General features: G+C 40.5%; 1 protein-coding gene across 3 annotated transcripts in view; it reads left to right on the forward strand.

Moving 5' to 3' along the window:
- KCNAB1 (potassium voltage-gated channel subfamily A regulatory beta subunit 1) overlaps positions 1 to 19,838 on the forward strand; it is a 487,064-nt gene that overhangs the window by 459,189 nt on the left and 8,037 nt on the right. For all 3 annotated transcript variants that reach the window (XM_054480674.2, XM_054480675.2, XM_054480676.2), the window contains 5 exons: positions 1,065 to 1,150; positions 1,795 to 1,915; positions 3,007 to 3,101; positions 10,559 to 10,679; positions 18,154 to 18,242. In XM_054480674.2, the coding sequence (XP_054336649.1) occupies positions 1,065 to 1,150; positions 1,795 to 1,915; positions 3,007 to 3,101; positions 10,559 to 10,679; positions 18,154 to 18,242 (512 nt within the window). The remainder of the gene's footprint in view (positions 1 to 1,064; positions 1,151 to 1,794; positions 1,916 to 3,006; positions 3,102 to 10,558; positions 10,680 to 18,153; positions 18,243 to 19,838) is intronic.

Genomic DNA, 19,838 nt, shown 5'->3' on the forward strand with positions numbered 1-19,838 from the left:
GCCTGCAGTGAGCTGAGATCGCGCCACTGCACTCCAGCCTGGGCCAAAGAGCGAGACTCCATCTCTACTGCAACTCTACTTTGAGACAAGGATTTGCTTCTTCTGAAGGGCATTTAACTGACTGGTATTACTGAGAAATAAAAAAGCCCAAGGCCTGTGACCCTTTGAAACTGTCGAGTGACCTGGCATCCTGAGTGTTTAACTGACCTGCTTTGTAGAAGAAATCCAACCCTGTGAATTTTAACTAAATTAAACTTGAGGGTCTCCATGCTCTCTTGCTCTGCAGCACATCTGGCTGGTGCCAAGAGGATTTGCTCAGCTCCATCCTCTGGGGAAGGGATTCATTTTCCTGTTTAGGAAATGTGATGTCGAGCTGCATGAGGCTGATGAGCACACTGGGTGGGACCACAAACAGGCCCCAGTGAAATCAATTATGTGGGTGTCTTAGGACAAAATTTGGTTCAAAGTGATAAAGGACAGGGTGTGTCATTGCAAGCTGTGAGCCACGGTGGCTTCAGCTGTTTGTTCAGCATTTAATATGTTTATCTTTCTGCTAAACACATTGTTGTTGACTCACCTCTCTTAGAGACCCATTCTGAGTGAGGCCCAGCTCTGCAAGTCCAATATACAAAGACAAGCCTTTCACCCTCAATAACCTTACATTCTACAAAGTTAAAACAAATGCCTTCTCTTACTTCTCACTTTAGTGAGAAAGGTACTCAGGCTCTTAAAAAGGTGAATCATGTATTCTTTATTAGGCCAGGAATCATCAAGCAATAAAAGTAAAGGAAGAACTTAAAGTGGTCATTATATTTTCAATATCATTTAGTGTTGTTGCTGCAAATGGAAAATGGAATGTCAGTTTACCCAAAAGTACCATCAGCCTCCAAACCATCAATATTTCATGTCAGACTATAATGTTGTCACCAATATTAGGCTAATTTTATTAATCAAACAAACAATTGCATGCATTAAGCTTCTAAGCTTTGGCTAGAGGGGTAAAAATTGCATAACTTTGAAAAGTAGACAAATTCATGAAATGCTCTCTGTTTGACCTTCCACAGAAATTGTCCGAGCCATGACACATGTGATAAACCAAGGCATGGCGATGTACTGGGGCACCTCGAGGTGGAGTGCTATGGAGATCATGGTGATTTAACTTCTATTTTTAAATGGCTATTGAGTACCTTATTATTGCTTTTCAGATGCCATGCATAAATTGCAAGATCTTTCGCAAACTTTTCTCACAATCACTATGGTACTGGAATTCTAGAATCAATTCCATCATTACAGAGATGGATATTGGAGCCGGAGCTCATCCGTTCAGAATACAGCAGAGAATACAGTGTTCTTTGGTGGCAAGAGGGTAAAGTGAATTTCACAGCTAATGAGATATATTAAGAGTATTCTAGTTTTCTTATAAAAAACTGTATTAACTATACTGTTTATACCAAGCTAATTACAGATACTTTTATGTGTTAGTCTAAGTCTTATTTCTTTAGGAACTTAAAAATAGTTAAACTACATTTTATCATAGCGTATAATTCACACCTTGACTAATTTGCCCTGGACTTAACTCAATCCAAATCCTCCCAAAGAATTAATAAGGGTTTCCTACATTTCATATTGCTCTTAGTGAAATTGGTGGTGACAAATTTGCTTATTATTTGGCATCCTACATGTTTCTTGGTTTGTACTGATTTCACCAAAGTAAACATTTCTCATGCATACAAATTACAGCGAAGCCTTATTTCTTATCAGTATAAATTTGGTTGTAATCTCATTCCTCCCTAGGAAGCCTATTCTGTAGCAAGACAGTTCAATATGATCCCACCCGTCTGTGAACAAGCTGAGTACCATCTTTTCCAGAGAGAGAAAGTGGAGGTCCAGCTGCCAGAGCTCTACCACAAAATAGGTAATCTTCAAAATAAAAGCTACGGAGGATTTTTAACAAGAGAAAGATCACTGATTTGGGGAAAAAATAAAAACAGTGTTACTGAAATGCTTTCCTAAGTGTCCGTAATTAACATATAGACATTGTAAGAACCATGCATTCCAGAGATTGTAGCAGAATCAAAATGTAGCAGAATCTGCATTTAGTCTACTGGGTATCACTGATGAAAGCCAAGCAGAGTTATAAATTGTGACTGGTGTTTCAGCTGTACTCAGCAGGTATTCAAAAAATGCATACTGCATAAAAGGAACAACCAATGAATAAGTTCATTTTTCATTGGTGCTTGCTCGAGTAAACAATGACTACCTTTCAAAAAAAATTGTGGATATATACAACTGTATCTACTACCCTGGCCCTTGCACTGAGTTAGAAATGGGAAATTCAGCAACTAATAAGTCAGGCACTATACATTTGTGCAGATAGAACTAATGCCTTCAGAGAAAGGGGAAATATATATATATATATATATATATATATATATATATATATATATATATATATATAACATATACCCAAGAAATTTAGACATTAGGAAAAGATGAACAAGCCACACTTTCAGGCTTATTTATCAAAAGTTTCCAGAGATAACTTTCTTACTAAGAAACAGAGGTTCATATGAGCAGGAAAATTCTGGGAAAAGGAGAAAAAGATAAAACTTCAACAACAGCAATAATAATTGTTATTACTGCTCTCACTTATTGAGTGTTTACTGTATACCAGGTGTGTGCTCCTGCTGTGTACCAGGCACTATGTTAGGCACTAAATGGACAAGGACAACAAAAATTCATGGATGAGCCACATTTTTCAGGCTTTCTTGTATGCACTCCCAAGAACTGACAGTCCATGTTTAATTGGTTGATTAAAGAATGAAACACAATTTGTAAGCTCCTAAATTGTAATGGAAAAAAATGCATGCTGATATTAACTCATTTATCTGGCCAGCTTTTCCCTATAACCTACCAAATTCTGTTTAAACACTACTGCCCAACCCCCGCCCCCCACCCTTTGATCCCAGTTTGCACAAGCAACTTTTTAAGTTTTTTCTTCTGTAGGGGTTGGCGCAATGACATGGTCTCCACTTGCCTGTGGAATCATCTCAGGAAAATACGGAAACGGGGTGCCTGAAAGTTCCAGGGCTTCACTGAAGGTATTTTTCTCAATGTCTAGAAAAAAGCCTGGGGGTAGGAAGGAGGGAAGAAGATTGATAAGAACAGCTCTGCAGCAGCCTAGGGCTTCCCAGCTCAGGCTGACTGTGTTGTCCAGGCCAGTGGCCTCTGGCACGTTCCCCTAAGCCTTCTGGAGGTCTTGGCTCCTGGCCATGTATCAGTCAGCCCTTCATAATCTGACTGCGTTGAATATTCTCTTCTTCTGGGGACTGGGAAAAAGTGCCCAGTGACCTGATTGGACTTGCAGGGCTCAAATTCCTACATTGTTATTTATTCTTATATTAAAGAAAACATTCCATCATTTGAAACTGATAAAATGCAAAATCTCTTTTCTATATAAGAGGATTCTTACATTATTTCCTTTTCTTGACAAAACAAAGTGTAAGCCATAAAGGCTTAATCCATATGAGGCCAAAAGTTGTAGCTGAGTATGGTTGACACTTTCTATTGTGTGTTGGGGGCAGTGGGTTAGAAGGGGAGACTTCAGGAGACAGATACATAGCAAAGCTTCTATCACTTAAAGCAGCTTAAATTCTGCTGTGAAGCAAAAAGATATTCAAGATCATTGACACAAAATTACCTCCATTCAGGACATCTTGATGACTAATTTATTGGAGAGTACTCCAAACATCTCTCCTTATTAATAACAACATGCCTGTTTTTAAAAACTTGAGAGAATGTGTAATAACATTAGAATCACAAATTACTCTGTATTGTCAAGGGAGAGAGAATACAGGCATTTAAAAAAATCAGATAAACCAGAGTCCTTCTAAGAGGAAGTATAAGCGTGACACAACCTCTTGCCTCCATCAGCACTAAATTATTGGGAAAACAGCTCAAGTCAAGTCTGAACCACCAATCCTTTAATCGTTGTGGCTGTGGCCACTGTGAGCTTCCCTAATCAGAACATTTTCAAGGCTCTAGGCCTTTGACTTTCCTTTCTGTCTGTAACAGTTGAGCTTTTGCTTGTTTGTTCTGTAAAATAATACAACATAAATATGTCCTAAAGCATGATGACATGGTCCTATTTCTAGTTTTGTATTATTACAAAAAACAATTTTCCTAGAATATTAAATAAGGTCTTCCTTCTGAAAATTAAAGATTGTTCTGAAACAAGTCTAAACAAGTCAACAAAGACAGACTAAAAGCATCTTAGGAAAGAAGGTATAAAAAGAGGAAGGCAAGAAGGGAGTGAAGAAGGAAGGAAAGGAAGAAGGGAAGCACTGAGAATTACAATTTTACTAAGTACCTACTATGTGCCAAGCACTGAGCTAAGTGTTTTCATTCATCAACTTTTATTCTCACAAACAGAATGGATACAGGTGACTTTTAGTCAGTTGAGCTAAGCATGTTGTCATATGTTCTTTCAGAGGCTTGCTGAAAAATTCAAAGCATTTCTATATATGCTGAGTGTTTGTTCTCACAATAACCTGCTGAGAGGCAGACCATTTTCAGATGCAGAAACTAAAACGTGAAGACCTTAAATAACAATCCAAGACCATAAACTCATAACAGAAAAGGTTGATATTAGAACCCAGGTCTCCTGGCTCTCAGTTAATTACCTCCCTCAAAGACATCTTTATTTCTCTTTAAACCCAGGTTTTTAAAGGAGGAATAAGTAGCTATGCTGTATTTGGAGCGCATGATTGTCTAACCTCCATCACTGTTTGAGAAAAGCTTGCAAACAGCTGAAAAAGCTTTCACAAATTCACTAGTGAAAGGAAAAAGAAAAAAAAAAGAAAGAGTAATGAATGTTTGAAGGTGGCTAAGCCCAAAAGCGGCTTGGGAAGTATTTCTATTGGTGACTTTTATAAAGTCAACTCTGTATCTACTGGAACATCCTTAACAATAAACATTAAGAGTTCTCAACAGATGAAAGCTGGCTGATCACAAAGTATGCTTCTTTAGAGCTCTGCAGACTCTCAAGGCTCTACATTATCAACCTGAGTGCTTTCGGCGTAATATATGTGCACTTAGGAAAGCCACTTGAGTATAGTTAGCAGAGCAAAAAAATAAAAAGTAAAGGAGGCAAGTATCAGAGCAACCTTTGGAGTGAACGAGGATGCCATGAAAGAGAAAGAAAAGAAAGAAAGAAAGAAGGAAGGAAGGAAGGAAAGTTAAATTAAAAGATAGATATCTGGGCAAATAGATAAATAAATTGGTAACATTCATCTCACCCTAAAAGAGAATAAGTAAATAGTTTGTGTTTCACATTGGCTATTGTTATACTGATAAGATTAAGATGTTAATATTTTGCATCCGTTGTAGTATTGAACTGCACTTGAAGGATAAATTAACTCAGCATGAAAAATACCTATCTAGGGCTCTTTTAGAAAGTAACACTCTTTTTCTGGATTTTCTGGGCCCCCTCATCTGGCCCCACTACTCTAACAATGATTTCTAAATTTGTGTTATCAGCTCTGACTTCACTGCTGAACTGCACAGCACTCTTTCTTTGTGTCTATTAGACATCTCCAAGTGGAAGTCCCATGGGCATCAGTCATGCCTAATGCAATCTATCCTCACCCCCAGAACCTGCCATTCCTTCTTGCTTAACAGTGCCTCCACCCATCCATCTGGTTATCTCAGTCAGAAGCCAAAGCATTATCTCAGGCTGCCTCCTTTCCTTTCTTATTCCTGTTCAACAAGACACCAAATCCTCCAGACTCTATCTTGACTAAGATCCATCTGGTGCACAGCCCTTGTTTAGATCTTCATCATTTCTTACCAGATTTACTGTGGTAGCTTCCCATCTGGACTATGATTTCCTTCCCTTTTCTCAACAACCCACCATTGTGACCACTTAATCTTTTTAAAATATTAATCTGACCGTATCATAACCCTGTTTAAAATCCTCTAATGATTTCCCAATCATTGCTTATATGACAAAGCCGTAACTCCGCAATAAAGTATTCAAGGAAATTCCCTTGGGATCTAAGTTGAGCCCATTTTTTTCATTTGTGTCTCCCATATCATACTACTTCATTTTCCATGCAAGTGCACTCTACTTTCCTTTGCCTCCCAGAAATGTCCTTCTTTTCATTCTCCTGTGGAACCCCTTCTTATTGCTAAAGACAAAGCTTGGTTGTCTTCTTCTCTATGAAGACTGTCCTAACTTTACAAAACTGAGCTATTTGTACCTTCTCTATTATTCCATGAACACTTCTTACAGAGTCTTCTAATTCTCTGGTTGCAAGTAACAAAATCTGATCAGAGAATGGGGACTCTATTGGTTCACAAAGACAATCCTTGGGAAGTATGGAGTGGCCTCAGCAATGACTCCATCCATGGACTTGTACATTGTCATGACTTTCCATCTTCTCTATTTCTCTCTGCATGTGGGTGTCATTTTCTTCCACTATAAATGAGGCCAGGAGCAGGAAAACTGGTGGTTGCAGGCTTGCATTTCTAAAGGCATGTAACCTAAGATAAAAGCGATCTTTTCTTTACCAACTTCAGTCCAGAGATGACTGGCCAAGCTTAGGTCATGTGCCACCCTGTGAGACCAATGACAGTGGCCAAAAGGGTAAGGTACTATGATCAGCTCAGGTTATGCACCATCTTGTCATGGCATTTTCCATTAGAAGGCAATAAAGACATAGCTTGTAAGGAAATCATTGACAGGAGTGGAACCCCAACAAAAAAACACTTCCCATGTTACTAGGTAATGATTTGTGAATACATCTAGGAGAGAAACTGAAACCTGTTCATCTGACTCATCACAGAGCCTGATGAGTACGTAAGAGGTACATAAGTCTTTGTTAAATTAATTTGATGAGCCATAACAATATCAATAAAGTCTGATCAAGAGACCAGGTGTATAGCTTTTAAATAGAAATAAATAGTGCAATAAAATTTATTGGCAGCTCCTCCCTGTTGATGGCAAAATGCTTTCTAGAAAAATTATAGGCCAGGTGTGGTGGCTCATATCTGTAATCCTAGCACTTTGGGAGGTGGAGGTGGGCAGATCGCTTGAGCCCAGGAGTTTGAGATCAGCCTGGGCAAAATGGCGAAACCCCATCTCTACAAAAATACAAAAAATTAGCCAGATATCATGCTCACCTGTAGTCCCAAATACTCAGGAGGCTGAGGTGGGAGGATCACCTGAGTCTGGGAGGTCAAGGCTGCAGTGAGCTGAGGTCATGCCACTTCCCTCCAGCCTGAGCAATACAGTGAGACCCTGTCTCAAAAAAATTACAAAAATATGTACCCCTCTGTCAAAGAAAAATAAGAAGCATGCACACCTCGATGAATCAAAGTTGGGAGAGAGAGGTGGTCCAAGTACATCAAGTGTTCATATTAAGAAACTAAGCATATTGTACATTATGGTAAAATTTCAGAAGGCAAGTTTTCGGCTCTAGCATTTTACCTAGAGATCTCAACCTCAATAGTAACTTTGTTTTTGTTTTGAGTCAAAGACTTTGATGTTTAAGCAGAAATAGTCAACGATCTTGGTTGTTAAATTATTCTAGACAGTGTTCAGAACTGAAATGTGACTGATTCTGTCCATGGCTCCAGTTTCATCCTGAGTTCAATCCAAGATTAACTAACAACTAATTAGGGATTTGGGGCAAGTCTCACAGACTATTCTCACCCCAATATCAATACCTATGAAATAGGGACATATAAAATCATCATAGCATTGGGAGAGGGCAAAGAAATAGGCTTTAGGAAAATTTAGAGTTTTGTAACATACATAAAACTAATAGCCAACTAATCTGTGGAGAAAAGCTCATTCAATTGTCCCTTTGACAAATATTTAGTGAGTATACTCAGACTTTGTGCTGGGTGCTGAGGACACAGGGATGAATGGGACAGTCTCAACCCTCAAGGAGTAGCTCCGGGACTTGTAATAGGGACAGACATATGAAGGGGTGAATTATGAAATAATATGGAATCCACAAGCCCTGTGGAGTCCCACAGGACTGCTGGCAGAGTCACACTGCATTGGGGAGGAGGTGTCATGATCAGTCTGAAAAACGGGAAGAGATTTATTTTGACCCCATGGAACTCTGGTTTCTCTGACTCCTCCCTGACCACCATATTGGTTGAGCCCCTCCTCCTTGCCAGCCATAAGTGTCAGAACTGGAGATGCTGACATGAACAATGAGCCATCCCTGGCTTCTACCTGCTAGGTTTAGAAAAACCAACATGTAATCAAATCATTGCAGTGCAGTGGGGTGATAGGATAGGGTTGGATGAGGAGATTTCACCTTTTGATTCATGGATTACTGCCCCGTCAGCAAGCAGGGTTTATTACTGCCACAACTACACCCACCCCCAACCTTCCTACAAAACACACTTGTTTGCTTCCATACTTAATTAACATTTTAATTAAGCCTCATCTCCTATCTCTGCTAACATTTTCTCATTTGTAAAGGAGTTAAAGCTGTTTATTTCCAACACACTTTTGTTTCCTTTGGTGTGAGGAAGGCAGTATAAAAACTATGCATCTACTTTTTGAAAACCCTAATCTGCTTGTATTTCCTTGGTTAAAGCAACAATGAGATTTATGGTGTTGAACATGGAGAGATAGGGACTCAATAAATAATTGCTTGATTTTTACTTTTTAATTTTTTTTACTTTTGGAAGTCTGTCTCTGAAAATGGTGTGTGTGTGTATATGTGTGTCACACACATACACATATACATACACACATAAATAGAACTTGTAACCCAATCCTAAGAAAGAGAATGCACTGCATACAAGATTTCAAAAACGGAAAAGTTACAAAAGATTGATTGATAAACCAACCACTCTTTACATGCATGGTATATACTGAAACTCAGAAATTCTAATACTAATAAGAAGCAATTGTTCAAAAAGCAGTTGGCTATTAGTTTTCAATCTTTGTTAGTTGGTTTGAATAACATTCAGAGATATTGGTCCTCTGAAAGATGTTATGAAACTTTAGTGAGGATTGGTGATGTTTTTCCCACTGAGGACACCAAAAGTAAGTTCAGGGACTCTCTGACATAGACAGCACTCTGGCCCAGGAAGTCTGCCCCGGCCCCAAGACAGTGTCCATTGTTCACAATGCCCACCTCATCACCACTGGCACCAACTGTCATCTCTGGAGAGATGCTCCAGGCCGCTCTTCTTTTTGAAGAAGCTGAGGCTTCTCAGAGCTAAGGCTGGGAAAACTTTAGCCATCTCCCCAAGCAGGCTACCAGGTTAGGAGCCAGCCCATAAGCCTTTGAGATTTAGGAGGCACAACTGGGGTGGCTTGCCCTTCTCCTTTTCTCATTGGCAAAATAACTCAAAAAATCACAATAAAACATAATGTGGTTACCCTTTTCTTTGGAAATATTGTCTTAGAATGATGAAAAAATGCTCAAAAAACAAAAGCCAGCAGCCTATTGAAATCATGTGGGTGCAGTGTCCATGGCCCACTGCCTGTTGCAGAGCATTCTGCGGCCTCTGGGAAGATAAAGATCTGCGATGGCGATTATGTCACAATTACACGCAAGAGAGAAAGTCCACATTGCCACACAGTGTGATGATTTGTAATTGTTTTCCCTAAAACAGACTAACACTCTTACAAATACTCTTTTCCTCTGGGTGTTGCTGCTTTGTGCTCACTTTACGTAGAAGAGTCTATTGTTCCCTTTCTCATAGTAAGAGCAGAGCCTTCTGGAAAGTAGGGCATTGAGAAGTTCTAAAAGATTTTTCGCTTTATATTTAGGAAATTAGGTTCATTTTGTAGTCTATAGATCAGGGTCAGTTTCTTCTCATTGGCTTTAAATAATAGTTTCCTGTTTTGAGTTTCTTTACTTTTTTAAGTTTCAATAGTTATACAATGGGTAATAACATTTGCAGAGTCTTTATCTACTTTAAAATTTTAAAAATCAACTCAGTACCTATCAGTTATGCCATGTCTGCTTCTAGGAAGAAGCTGCAGAAGCTAACAACAAAGACCCATTATAAAAAGAATAAGAGATTAGCAGTGAATTGAAGGCAAGGGGGACAAAAAGAGTTAAACAAAAATGTAAAATAATGGTTTTATTTGAGCAGAAAGCTTGGCACCCAGCTTTCTTAATAAAAAGAAGACATAATAGATCTTGGTAAAATGTAAATGCGCTTTTTTTTTTTTGCTACATTCTAAAATTGGGCTATCCCAATAAGAAATATTACTTCTTCTATTGGACAGGCTAGGATATAAGTGCTTATATGTCACGGTCAGGGTTATAATAACTTCTGTGCAGGCTGATCAATTTGATTGGTGAATATTAGTCAAAATCAATCTGTTTTGAACCAATAAACAAGGAGCAAGATCGTGAGGAACATTTCTTTGCATGAAATCATCCCTGTCAGTGTGAAACATAAGGGTCAAAAAATTCAGAAAATCATTATGAGGTTCACATATTTTATTGAATTACCATTCTTTGACATCAGATCTTTACAGACATTAACATTTCAATGTTATGCTTTTCTCCAGTGCTACCAGTGGTTGAAAGAGAGAATTGTAAGTGAAGAAGGGAGAAAACAACAAAACAAGCTGAAAGACCTTTCCCCAATTGCTGAGCGTCTGGGATGCACACTACCTCAGCTAGCTGTTGGTAAGAAAATTACTAAGCTATGGGGTGGTAGAGGGACTTCTGCTGAGATCATAGTTTTCTATTGCTGACCACACCCTTACCATGATAAAATGTCTATTGTAGGGACAGATGATAGCATAAACTCCTGCTAAATATCAAGTGAGTTATTTGAGGTTCCCCAGAATTTTCTACATGATAGCAAATTTTTCTTACTTCTTTCCCCTTGCCCTTATAACATAGTTTAAATGAGAACATCTCAGTGATAACATACACTATCACAGATGTCAGGGGTGAACTGTGTAGTGACATCCATTTCTTCTGGCTCAAGTTTCTGTCTCTGTTGAAAACTAAGCCAGGGTTGGTGAGAGGCTGAGACACAGGGCTGTGACAGGCCCAAGGCTACTGCCACATGAAAAGCTGATCCTAGAGAAATAGCTTCACCCTGAAAGTTCTTGAAGGCCGTAAACATTGTTCTTCTAATGCTGTGGAGTCCATGAAAGGTCATGATTGCTGGTAACAATTGAAAACCACATGCGGCTGGGCGCGGTGGCTCACACCTATAATCCCAGCACTTTGGGAGGCCGAGGTGGGCGGATCATGAGGTCAGGATGATAGAGACCATCCTGGCTAACACAGTGAAACCCTGTCTCTACTAAAAATACAAAAAAATTAGCCGGGCCTGGTGGTGGGTGCCTGTAGTCCCAGCTACTTGGGAGGCTGAGGCAGGAGAATGGTGTGAACCCGAGTGGCGGAGCTTGCAGTAAGCCCAGATTGTGCCACTGCACTCCAGCCTGCGTGACAGAGCAAGACTCTGTCTCAAAAAAAAAAAAAAAAAGAAAACCACATGCACTGTTTGAGAGAAAGATAATATGAACCACATTCGATCATGGGTATTTCAGTCAACGATGGACCACATATATGTAGGTGGTCCCATAAGATTATAATGGAGCTGAAAAATTACTATTGCCTAGTGATGTTGTGGTTCTCCTAAGGTCCGAGTGCAATGAATTACTTGTGTGTTTGTGGTGATGCTGGTATAATAAACAAGCCTACTGCACTGCCAGTAATATAAAAGTCTAGCACACACAATCATGTACAGTACATAATACTTGATAATGATAATAAATGACCACATTACTGGTTTATGTATTTACTATACTATACTTTTCATCTTTACTTTAGAGTGTTACTCCTTCTACTTACTAGGAAAAAAAAAAAGTTAACTGTAAAACAGCCTTATGCAGGCCCTTCAGGAGGTATTCCTCAAAGAGGAATTATTATCACAGGCGATGACAGCTCCATGTGTTTTACTGCCCCTGAAGACTTCCCAGAGGAACAAGATGTGGAGGTGGAACATAGTGATGGTCCTGACCCTGTGTAGGCCAAGGCTAATGAGTGTGTCTGTCTTAGTTTTTAACAAAAAAAAAAGTTTAAAAAGCTACAAAAACACTTTTTAAAAATAGAAAAAAAAGCTTATAACAATATAAAGAAAATACTTTTGTACAGCTGTACAATATGTTTGTGTTTTAAGCTATGTTATTACAAATAAGTTGAAAGGTTTGTTTGTTTGTTTGTTTTTTGTTTTGAGACGGAGTCTCACTCTGTCGCCCAGGCTGGAGTGCAGTGGCGCGATCTCAGCTCACTGCAACCTCCGTCTCCCGGGTTCAAGCGATTCTCCTGCCTCAGCCTCCTGAGTAGCTGAGATTACACGTGCGCACCAACAAGCCTGGCTAATTTTTGTATTTTTAGTAGCGAAGGGGTTTCACCATGTTGGTCAGGCTGGTCTCTAACTCCTGACCTCGTGATCCACCCGCCTTGGCCGCCCAAAGTGCTGGGATTACAGGTGTGAGCCACAGTGCCCGACCAAAAGCTTTTTTAAATTAAAAGTTTATAAAGTAAAAATGTTACAGTTAGCTAATGTTAATTTATTATTGAAGAAAGAAAAATCTTAAAAATAAGATTTTTCTGTGCTACTTAGTGTAGCCTAAGTGCACAGTGTTTACAAAGTCTATGGTAGTGTACAAGAATGTCCCAGGCCTTCACATTCACTCACCACTCACTCACTGACTCACCCAAAGCACCTCCCAGTCCTGCAAGCTCCAGTCATGGTAAGTGCCCTGCACAGGTATACCATTTTATACCATATTTTTACCATACCTTTTCTATGTTTAGATACACAACACCATGTGTTACAGCCACCTATAGTATTCAGTACAGTAACATGCTGTACAGATTTGGAGCCTAGGAGCAATAGGCTATCCCATATAGCCTAGACATGCAGTAGGCTATAACAACTAGGTTTGCATAAATACCCTATGATGTTCACACAATGAGGAAAACGCCTAACAATGCATTTCTCAGAACGTGTCCCTGTCGCTATGGGATGCATAACTGTATCTTATTTTAAATTTTCTAGTGACCACATTAAAACATTAAAGTGAAACAGGTGAAATTAATTTTAATAATGGATTTTCTTTAACCCAATATAGCCAAAATATTATCATTTCAACATGTAGTAAATATGAAAAATTATTGAGATATTTTACTTTGTTTTCTACAAATCTTCGAAATCCAGCATATATTTTACACCTAAAGCAAGCACATTCCAATTCAGGCTAGACACATGTTGCATGCTCAATAGCCACATGCTGCCAAAGGCTACACACTGGGCAGAAAAGCCCTGAGACTTCTGGTTCCCTTACTAGGGGATATTTGTCAGGTTCTATGGTAAGCACCTCAGGCTCACTCTCACTGTCTTGTCTCCTTCATCATCAAAACAATCTGCAGAGGTATATACTATTACTAGTCATATCTTACCGATGCTAGTGGAGGATTTTCTATTACTATCTCCACTTATAAATGAAGAAATGAGATAAAAGAATTCATGTGGTAGCTATGAGAAAGGAATAAAATGGGTGCTGATTCTAGACCAAAAAAAAAAAAAATCCTAAAGATTAAGAAATAGCAGGAATTGGGACATATCAGAAACACTAACCCAATGAGATAAAAAGCTCAAGATAAGGTCTATGCAAATAAAATAATTTAATAGAATATTTGTTGGTAGCTTGACTTTTCAGAGGTTGGAAGGCAGAGAAATGTTAGTTGCAATTAGCAGTCGTAGAAAGATAGAAATGGGAGGTGGTTTTAGAGGGGGGAAAATGCCATGTACCGAAGTATATGTATGATTGTTGCTTTAATCCTTTCTTCAAAAAAAATAAAATAAAATCAAACAATGTATTTAATGTTATTACTTAGCAACCCTACAGCTTTAACAAGCACAGTAAAACATATTAGCTATTTGACCATAGGCAAGTTACTTAACCTGATAACAATTTTCTCATCTGTAAAATGGGTATAATAATACATATCTTACAAACTAGTTGAGTAAAGGGAAATTATATATATAAAGCAAAAAGTAGGTGCTCAGTGAGTGCTAATAAAGATGATAATGTTCTTGCAAAGAGTAGACATGCAAAACTTGAAATTCTGTCTGCTCTTAGCCATGGCAAGCAATCAGAGTAATATGCAGAGAAACATATTCTGCACAATCATATATGGTTTTTAGATAGTAACATGAAGTATTAAACTTAGCCCTGAAAGACAGGGAAGAACACTGTCTTTCTAGAGAGGAAATCTTTACAAGATTTAGACTCTCACTAGATATTAGGTATACATGAAATGCCTTCTTTACAGGATCTGAGTTTAAATTAAAACATGCTTTTTTTCCCCTTTTCCTCCTTCTGTCCTCTCAGATGTCTTTCTCACCTGTCACTTCTTTCTTTGTAAATAAATCATTTTGTTTATAGCCACAAAACTCTCAGAATCAAAAGGGAAATTATTTCCAGGCATGTTATCTTTGATCTGCTAGGAGAGTGTGGGAGAGGGGAGATCCTCCGGCAGAAAGCAAACTACTTGAACCCAACTGTGTGCCTGCTCCCCAAGTCACACAGGTATACTGGAGCCAGCATTCACACTTTGTTCTTAGTGAACAGGCACTCTGGACATACTTGCTGGTGACACTTGGTTAGAGGTGCTAATTATCCAGAATCAGCTGCAGTTGCTACCATGGAGGTGACCAGCTCTGCCCTGTGGGTTCTCCTGTGCCCTACAGGCCCATTAGGGGAATCAGCTGTTGATGACCTCGAGTAGTCAGGTAGTTTATGGGCAATAATTTACCTAGAACCTGCTTTGTCCTCAGAACTACCTTTAAGGCCAAAAACAGTTCTCAGTGCAAAGCAGGAAATAATGCACTCAAAAAAAAAAAAGAGAGAGAAAGATTGGATTGGTACTTTTATACGGCACTATTTTGTATTTTGCCCATGTGGAAATTCAGTGATTACCATAAAAGGCCTGGACATGGTAACAGCTTAAGAGTATCAGTTGACAATATGGCCGTCCAAATGGGGTCAGAAGACGTGCTTGGGGACATCCATCAGTCATCCATGCCTATGTTTATTCAACAAACATTTAATAAGTTCCTACTTTGTGCAAGACACTGGGCTGGTGGCTGAGCATCCAACTGCAAATAAGACACATCTCACAGCCTGGTGGGCAAGTCAAGAAAATAAACAGATAATTTTAATACAGGTCATAATACTGAGAAGGGAACAGGGGATTAGGGAATTAGAGTAGGAGCTTGGAATTCAGGGAAGTACTTTAGGAGCAGGCAATACCTTTGGGGAATCTCAAATGATAGGTAAATATTAGTGAGGCAAAAAGAAAGGGGAAGGCAAAAAGGACATTCCAGGCAAAAGGAACAGCTTGAGCAATGCGCCCCAGAATGAAGGGAGAGGAAGAGGAGAAAAGCAGCAAGATACTTGGGGATGGAGAGGATTTAAAGACAGGTGAGTGCTCCTGAAGCACAAAGTTCAAGGCAGGGAGCCATGAAGCTGCAGAGGTAGACTAGAAAATAAGGTTTGCCAAGGTAAGAATTAAGAACCTCATCTTACAGGACAATGAGTTATGTCAGGCACTAGCTAGGGAAGTGATATGATCAGATTTGTGTTTAGAGACACTGCTGCTGGCTGGATGAGAGCTGTATGGGGGAAATATAAGGGGACAATTCAAGCAAGAGGTAGGAAAACCAGTTATCCAGGAGAGAGATGGTGAGGGCCTGAGTGAGGGCAGCAGTGACCGAGGTGGAGAAGACAGCTGAACCGGAGAAGACAGCTGAACCAAGCAGTCATTGTCAAACTGAGCCCTGTATCCACACAATGGAATACTCTTTAGCAACAAAAAGAAATGGTATACGGGTACATAGTGCAACATGGAAAAACCTAGAAAACATACGCTAAGTGAAAACCAGACACAAACGACCACCTATTGTACGATTCCATTTAGATGAAATGTCCAGAAAAGACAAATCTGGAGACAAAAAGTAGATCAGTGACTGCCTGGTACTTGAGGTAGGGATCTTATTAGGGTGATGGAAATCTTATAAAACTGCATTAAAAATGGTGAAGGCTGCACCTTAAAAATGGTGGTCAGTAAATTTATAAAAATTATTTAATGTACACCTAAAATGGGTAAAATTTTTGATGGGTAAATTTTACCTCAATAAAGTTGGTTTAAAAAAAAAAAAAAAAAGAGCACGGTCCCAGATCAGCAGCATCAGCATAAGCATTACCTAGGACTGTGTTAAAAATGCGCAGACCGCACCCCAGACCTGAATCAGAAACTCAGCGGGTGAGCCATAACAATGGGTGTTTCACAGGCCCTCTGGATGATTCTGATGCATACCAAAGTTTGAAAACCACTTGATTAGAGGAATATTTAGGAGGAATAATCAACTGGACTTAGCAGTTAAAAGGGAAAAGGGGGTCAGAACATGACAGTTCTTAAAGATTACTCCCAGGTTTCCAGATTGGGGAGCCACATTGCTGGTGATGCCCCCAAATGTGATTGGGAATGCAAGAGGGCCAGGCATCATAGCAAGAAGTTTGCGGTGCCTGTGGGGCATCTAGCAGGAAGGCCCAGCAGACACTGCATCTACGAGTCCAGCAACACTGAGTTCCAGGCAGCTAAGGACTCAGAAGTCCACTGTAACCACCAGCAGGCTCCTGGGGACCTTAGCTTCTGGACACAGCAAGAAGGTGACTGGGATGTGAAGAAGATCAGTAAGGGAATCTGAAATGACCTTTTAGAAGTTTAAGAGGGGAAGAAGGTTGGGGCAGTATCTAAGCAGGTAAAAAGGGTCAGAGGAAGCTTATTTTAGAATGGGAGAAATTTTAGCATGTTTTGTTGACCGAAAGACACAGTAAGAAATTTTGAAACGGGGTTGTGGGGGCGGTGGGATCATGTATGAATCAAGTCCAAGAAAAGGCAAAAAGGAGATATCTCCAAGGCAGAGTTTGGTCTTGGACAGAAACCGCACACATCCTCTTCTGAAACTGGAGGATATGGATGTGGATTCTTATGCAGTAGGAGAGTGGGGAATTAAGGAATATTCCAGCGGAGGGACTTGATTTTCTGTAGACATTAGGACAAGGTCATCTACTAAGAGTGAGGGGACAGGGGTTGATGGGATGGTTTAAGAGTGCAGGTTTAAGGTCATTTTCGGGAAAAGAAAGATGACCAAGGGCAAGAGTGAGGCTGGCCAGGCTGGCTGAAGCCAGCTGGGAGGGTAGACGTGAACGCATAGGGGCACCAGACCATGAACTGTGAGATTCTCTCCAGCATGCTCAGCTGCCCTGAAGTAGCAGCCAAAAACGCAGATGCAGTACTGATGGGGATTTGCTAAGGAAGGAGAGGAAGTGAGGGGTGTGAGGGTTAGTAAGAGAGTAATTTAGATCATCAACACAGGATGAATCTTGGGTTAGGAAGAAAGGGAGGTCCAGAGAGGGCTGCCAGGTAGGTGGGAACCAAGGAACCAGAAACCTAGAGTCTACAAGGGCTACAAGCAACAGATGTGGAAAATGAGACCATGAATACAATGGAAAGACAGGAGGTTGTGGGCCAAGGTAGAAACAGGAATCCAGCCATCTGCTGGTGAGCAGTGTTAGGTGTTTCCAGGAACAATGTGTTTCTAGGGTGGGTAGCTGGATTGAGTGCCCCGGTTGTGGTGACAGGGCCTTATGTGGAAAGCAAAAAGGCCTTAAGCCCCGAGTCAACCCAAATGCATTGAGTGTTAACTAAGAGACATATAGTAGGCTAGCAACTGGAAAACCAGCGGAGAAGCAAGAAAGACAGCAGTGCATCTGTGTTTTCTGCTTCTACTTGAGGGCAGCTGAGCGTGCTGGAGAGACTCTTACAATCCATTGTCCAGCGCCTCTATGCATTTGCATTTCCCCTCCCAGCTGGGCTTTGACAGATTCTGTCAAATCTTCTACACAACAGGGGGTGTTGCTCAGGTTTTTAATCCTAGGAAGCACTGTACATCCTCCACAAAAAGAAGTTAATAAATTTTGGCTGCAACAAACAGCTGTAGCAGGTGTTTATAAGCTAATCAATGATTGGAAGTGCTTTGATAACCTGACCCAGTGTCCTCTCCTCCCAGCGTGGTGCCTGAGAAATGAAGGTGTGAGTTCTGTGCTCCTGGGATCATCCACTCCTGAACAACTCATTGAAAACCTTGGTGCCATTCAGGCAAGTATTGCAGCCCCTTCCAACACCAGGGAATTTAATGGTGCCTTTGAGGCTATCTCCAGGCAGTGTCCCATCTCTCCCCATCTCTGTCCTTCTGGGTGGGGCAAGAGTAGGGGGAACAAAGGCAACAGAACACTTTCCCAGTACATGGATCCAGGGTTGTCCTCTGCCTGTGAACAGGCAGTATTCCCAAAGCTCATTTCTTGGGATGGTTTGTTTCTGTGGAAGAGTGCATTCCAGTGTTATACCTGGCAACTGACTTCCCAGGCCTCGCCATAAAAGCCTGCCTGATAACTTGCTTGGAAATTTAAGTCACAGGACAATATACATACATCATTTACTCGTTTGTTCTTTCCACAAATATTGCCCACCTGCTGTGTGCTGAGCCCCTTCTTGCTGTTCCCTGAACATCTTGTATTCCCCCTCCCACGATAGCTTTTATGATAATGTAGTATAACTGCCTGTCTCTCCTGCTAGACTGCAAGCCCTGAGGTCAGACCTGTGTCTTTGCTTTTCCACTGGTTTTCCAGTTCCTAGGGTACTTACTACATGTCCCTTAGTTAACACTCAAGATCTACTGAATAAATATTTGCCATGTTTTCAGAGAAATGGGCTCAAAATTCTATTTTGGAGTTCCAGGATCACATCTCCCTAGAAGCAAATTTAGGAGGCCCATCCCCATTCCCTATCCCATGAGGATGGCCACTGGTCCAGGGCACTAGATGGGGCCTGCAGCCATATTCTGGGGAGGCTGAAGTGGCAGTGGGTGGGTTGAAAGGATGTTCCTGGGAGCTCTAAGTAGACGGGTGGAGTTTAGTATCTATTGTGACCACCTCCTTTCCCCAAAGGCCACAACTAGTCCTAAGCCTGTCCTACTCTCAACCCCGCTAAAAGCCCTAGGAATGATCCTGCCCACAATTCCTGCCATAGCCACTACCTGCTAAGTTCATCTATTTTTCTCCTGCTCATGGAGGAAAAGAACTCACAGCTTCTTGCCTATCTACCTGTCCCTGCAACAAGCACATAGCCCTGTTACCATTACCAAAAGGAAACAGGTGGAGGTAGGGACAAACATGACTTAAAATCCTTTTTAAAAATAGCCCAGAATACACTGTGGAATAAATGGTATAGATCCCTGCCCACTCCCCCAACCTTTCTTAGGACTGTGCAGCCGTGTAATCACCTCTGCCTCTCTGCTTCTAACAACTCCCATATCAGCCCCGTAACTCCTACTGGATTCTGTGAGGTTCCCTGTACCTACATGAGGAATTCTCCCTCTTATGAATGCCACCTCTTATGTTCATTTATGCTCTGGGAAAAGATAAGGGTACACAGTGATGAGGGGACAGAACAGTTTGTACAAAAAAACTGAAATTCAATCCAATGATTTCAGTTTCACTAATATTTATGGAGCACTTATTCTACGCCTGGCATCATGCTAGGCAGTGGGAGGACTGAGATGAGTAAGAACAGGACCTGGCCTTCAAAGAGCTCATGTATTGGCTGAGAAACAGTGAATTAAAAAATCTATCCCTTAATTCATTCGACAGATCTTTGGGAGCCTATTGTATACCAGGTACTGGAGATAACACAGGA

This window comes from Pongo pygmaeus, chromosome 2, assembly GCF_028885625.2.
Source record: "Pongo pygmaeus isolate AG05252 chromosome 2, NHGRI_mPonPyg2-v2.0_pri, whole genome shotgun sequence".
Lineage (NCBI taxonomy): Eukaryota > Metazoa > Chordata > Mammalia > Primates > Hominidae > Pongo > Pongo pygmaeus.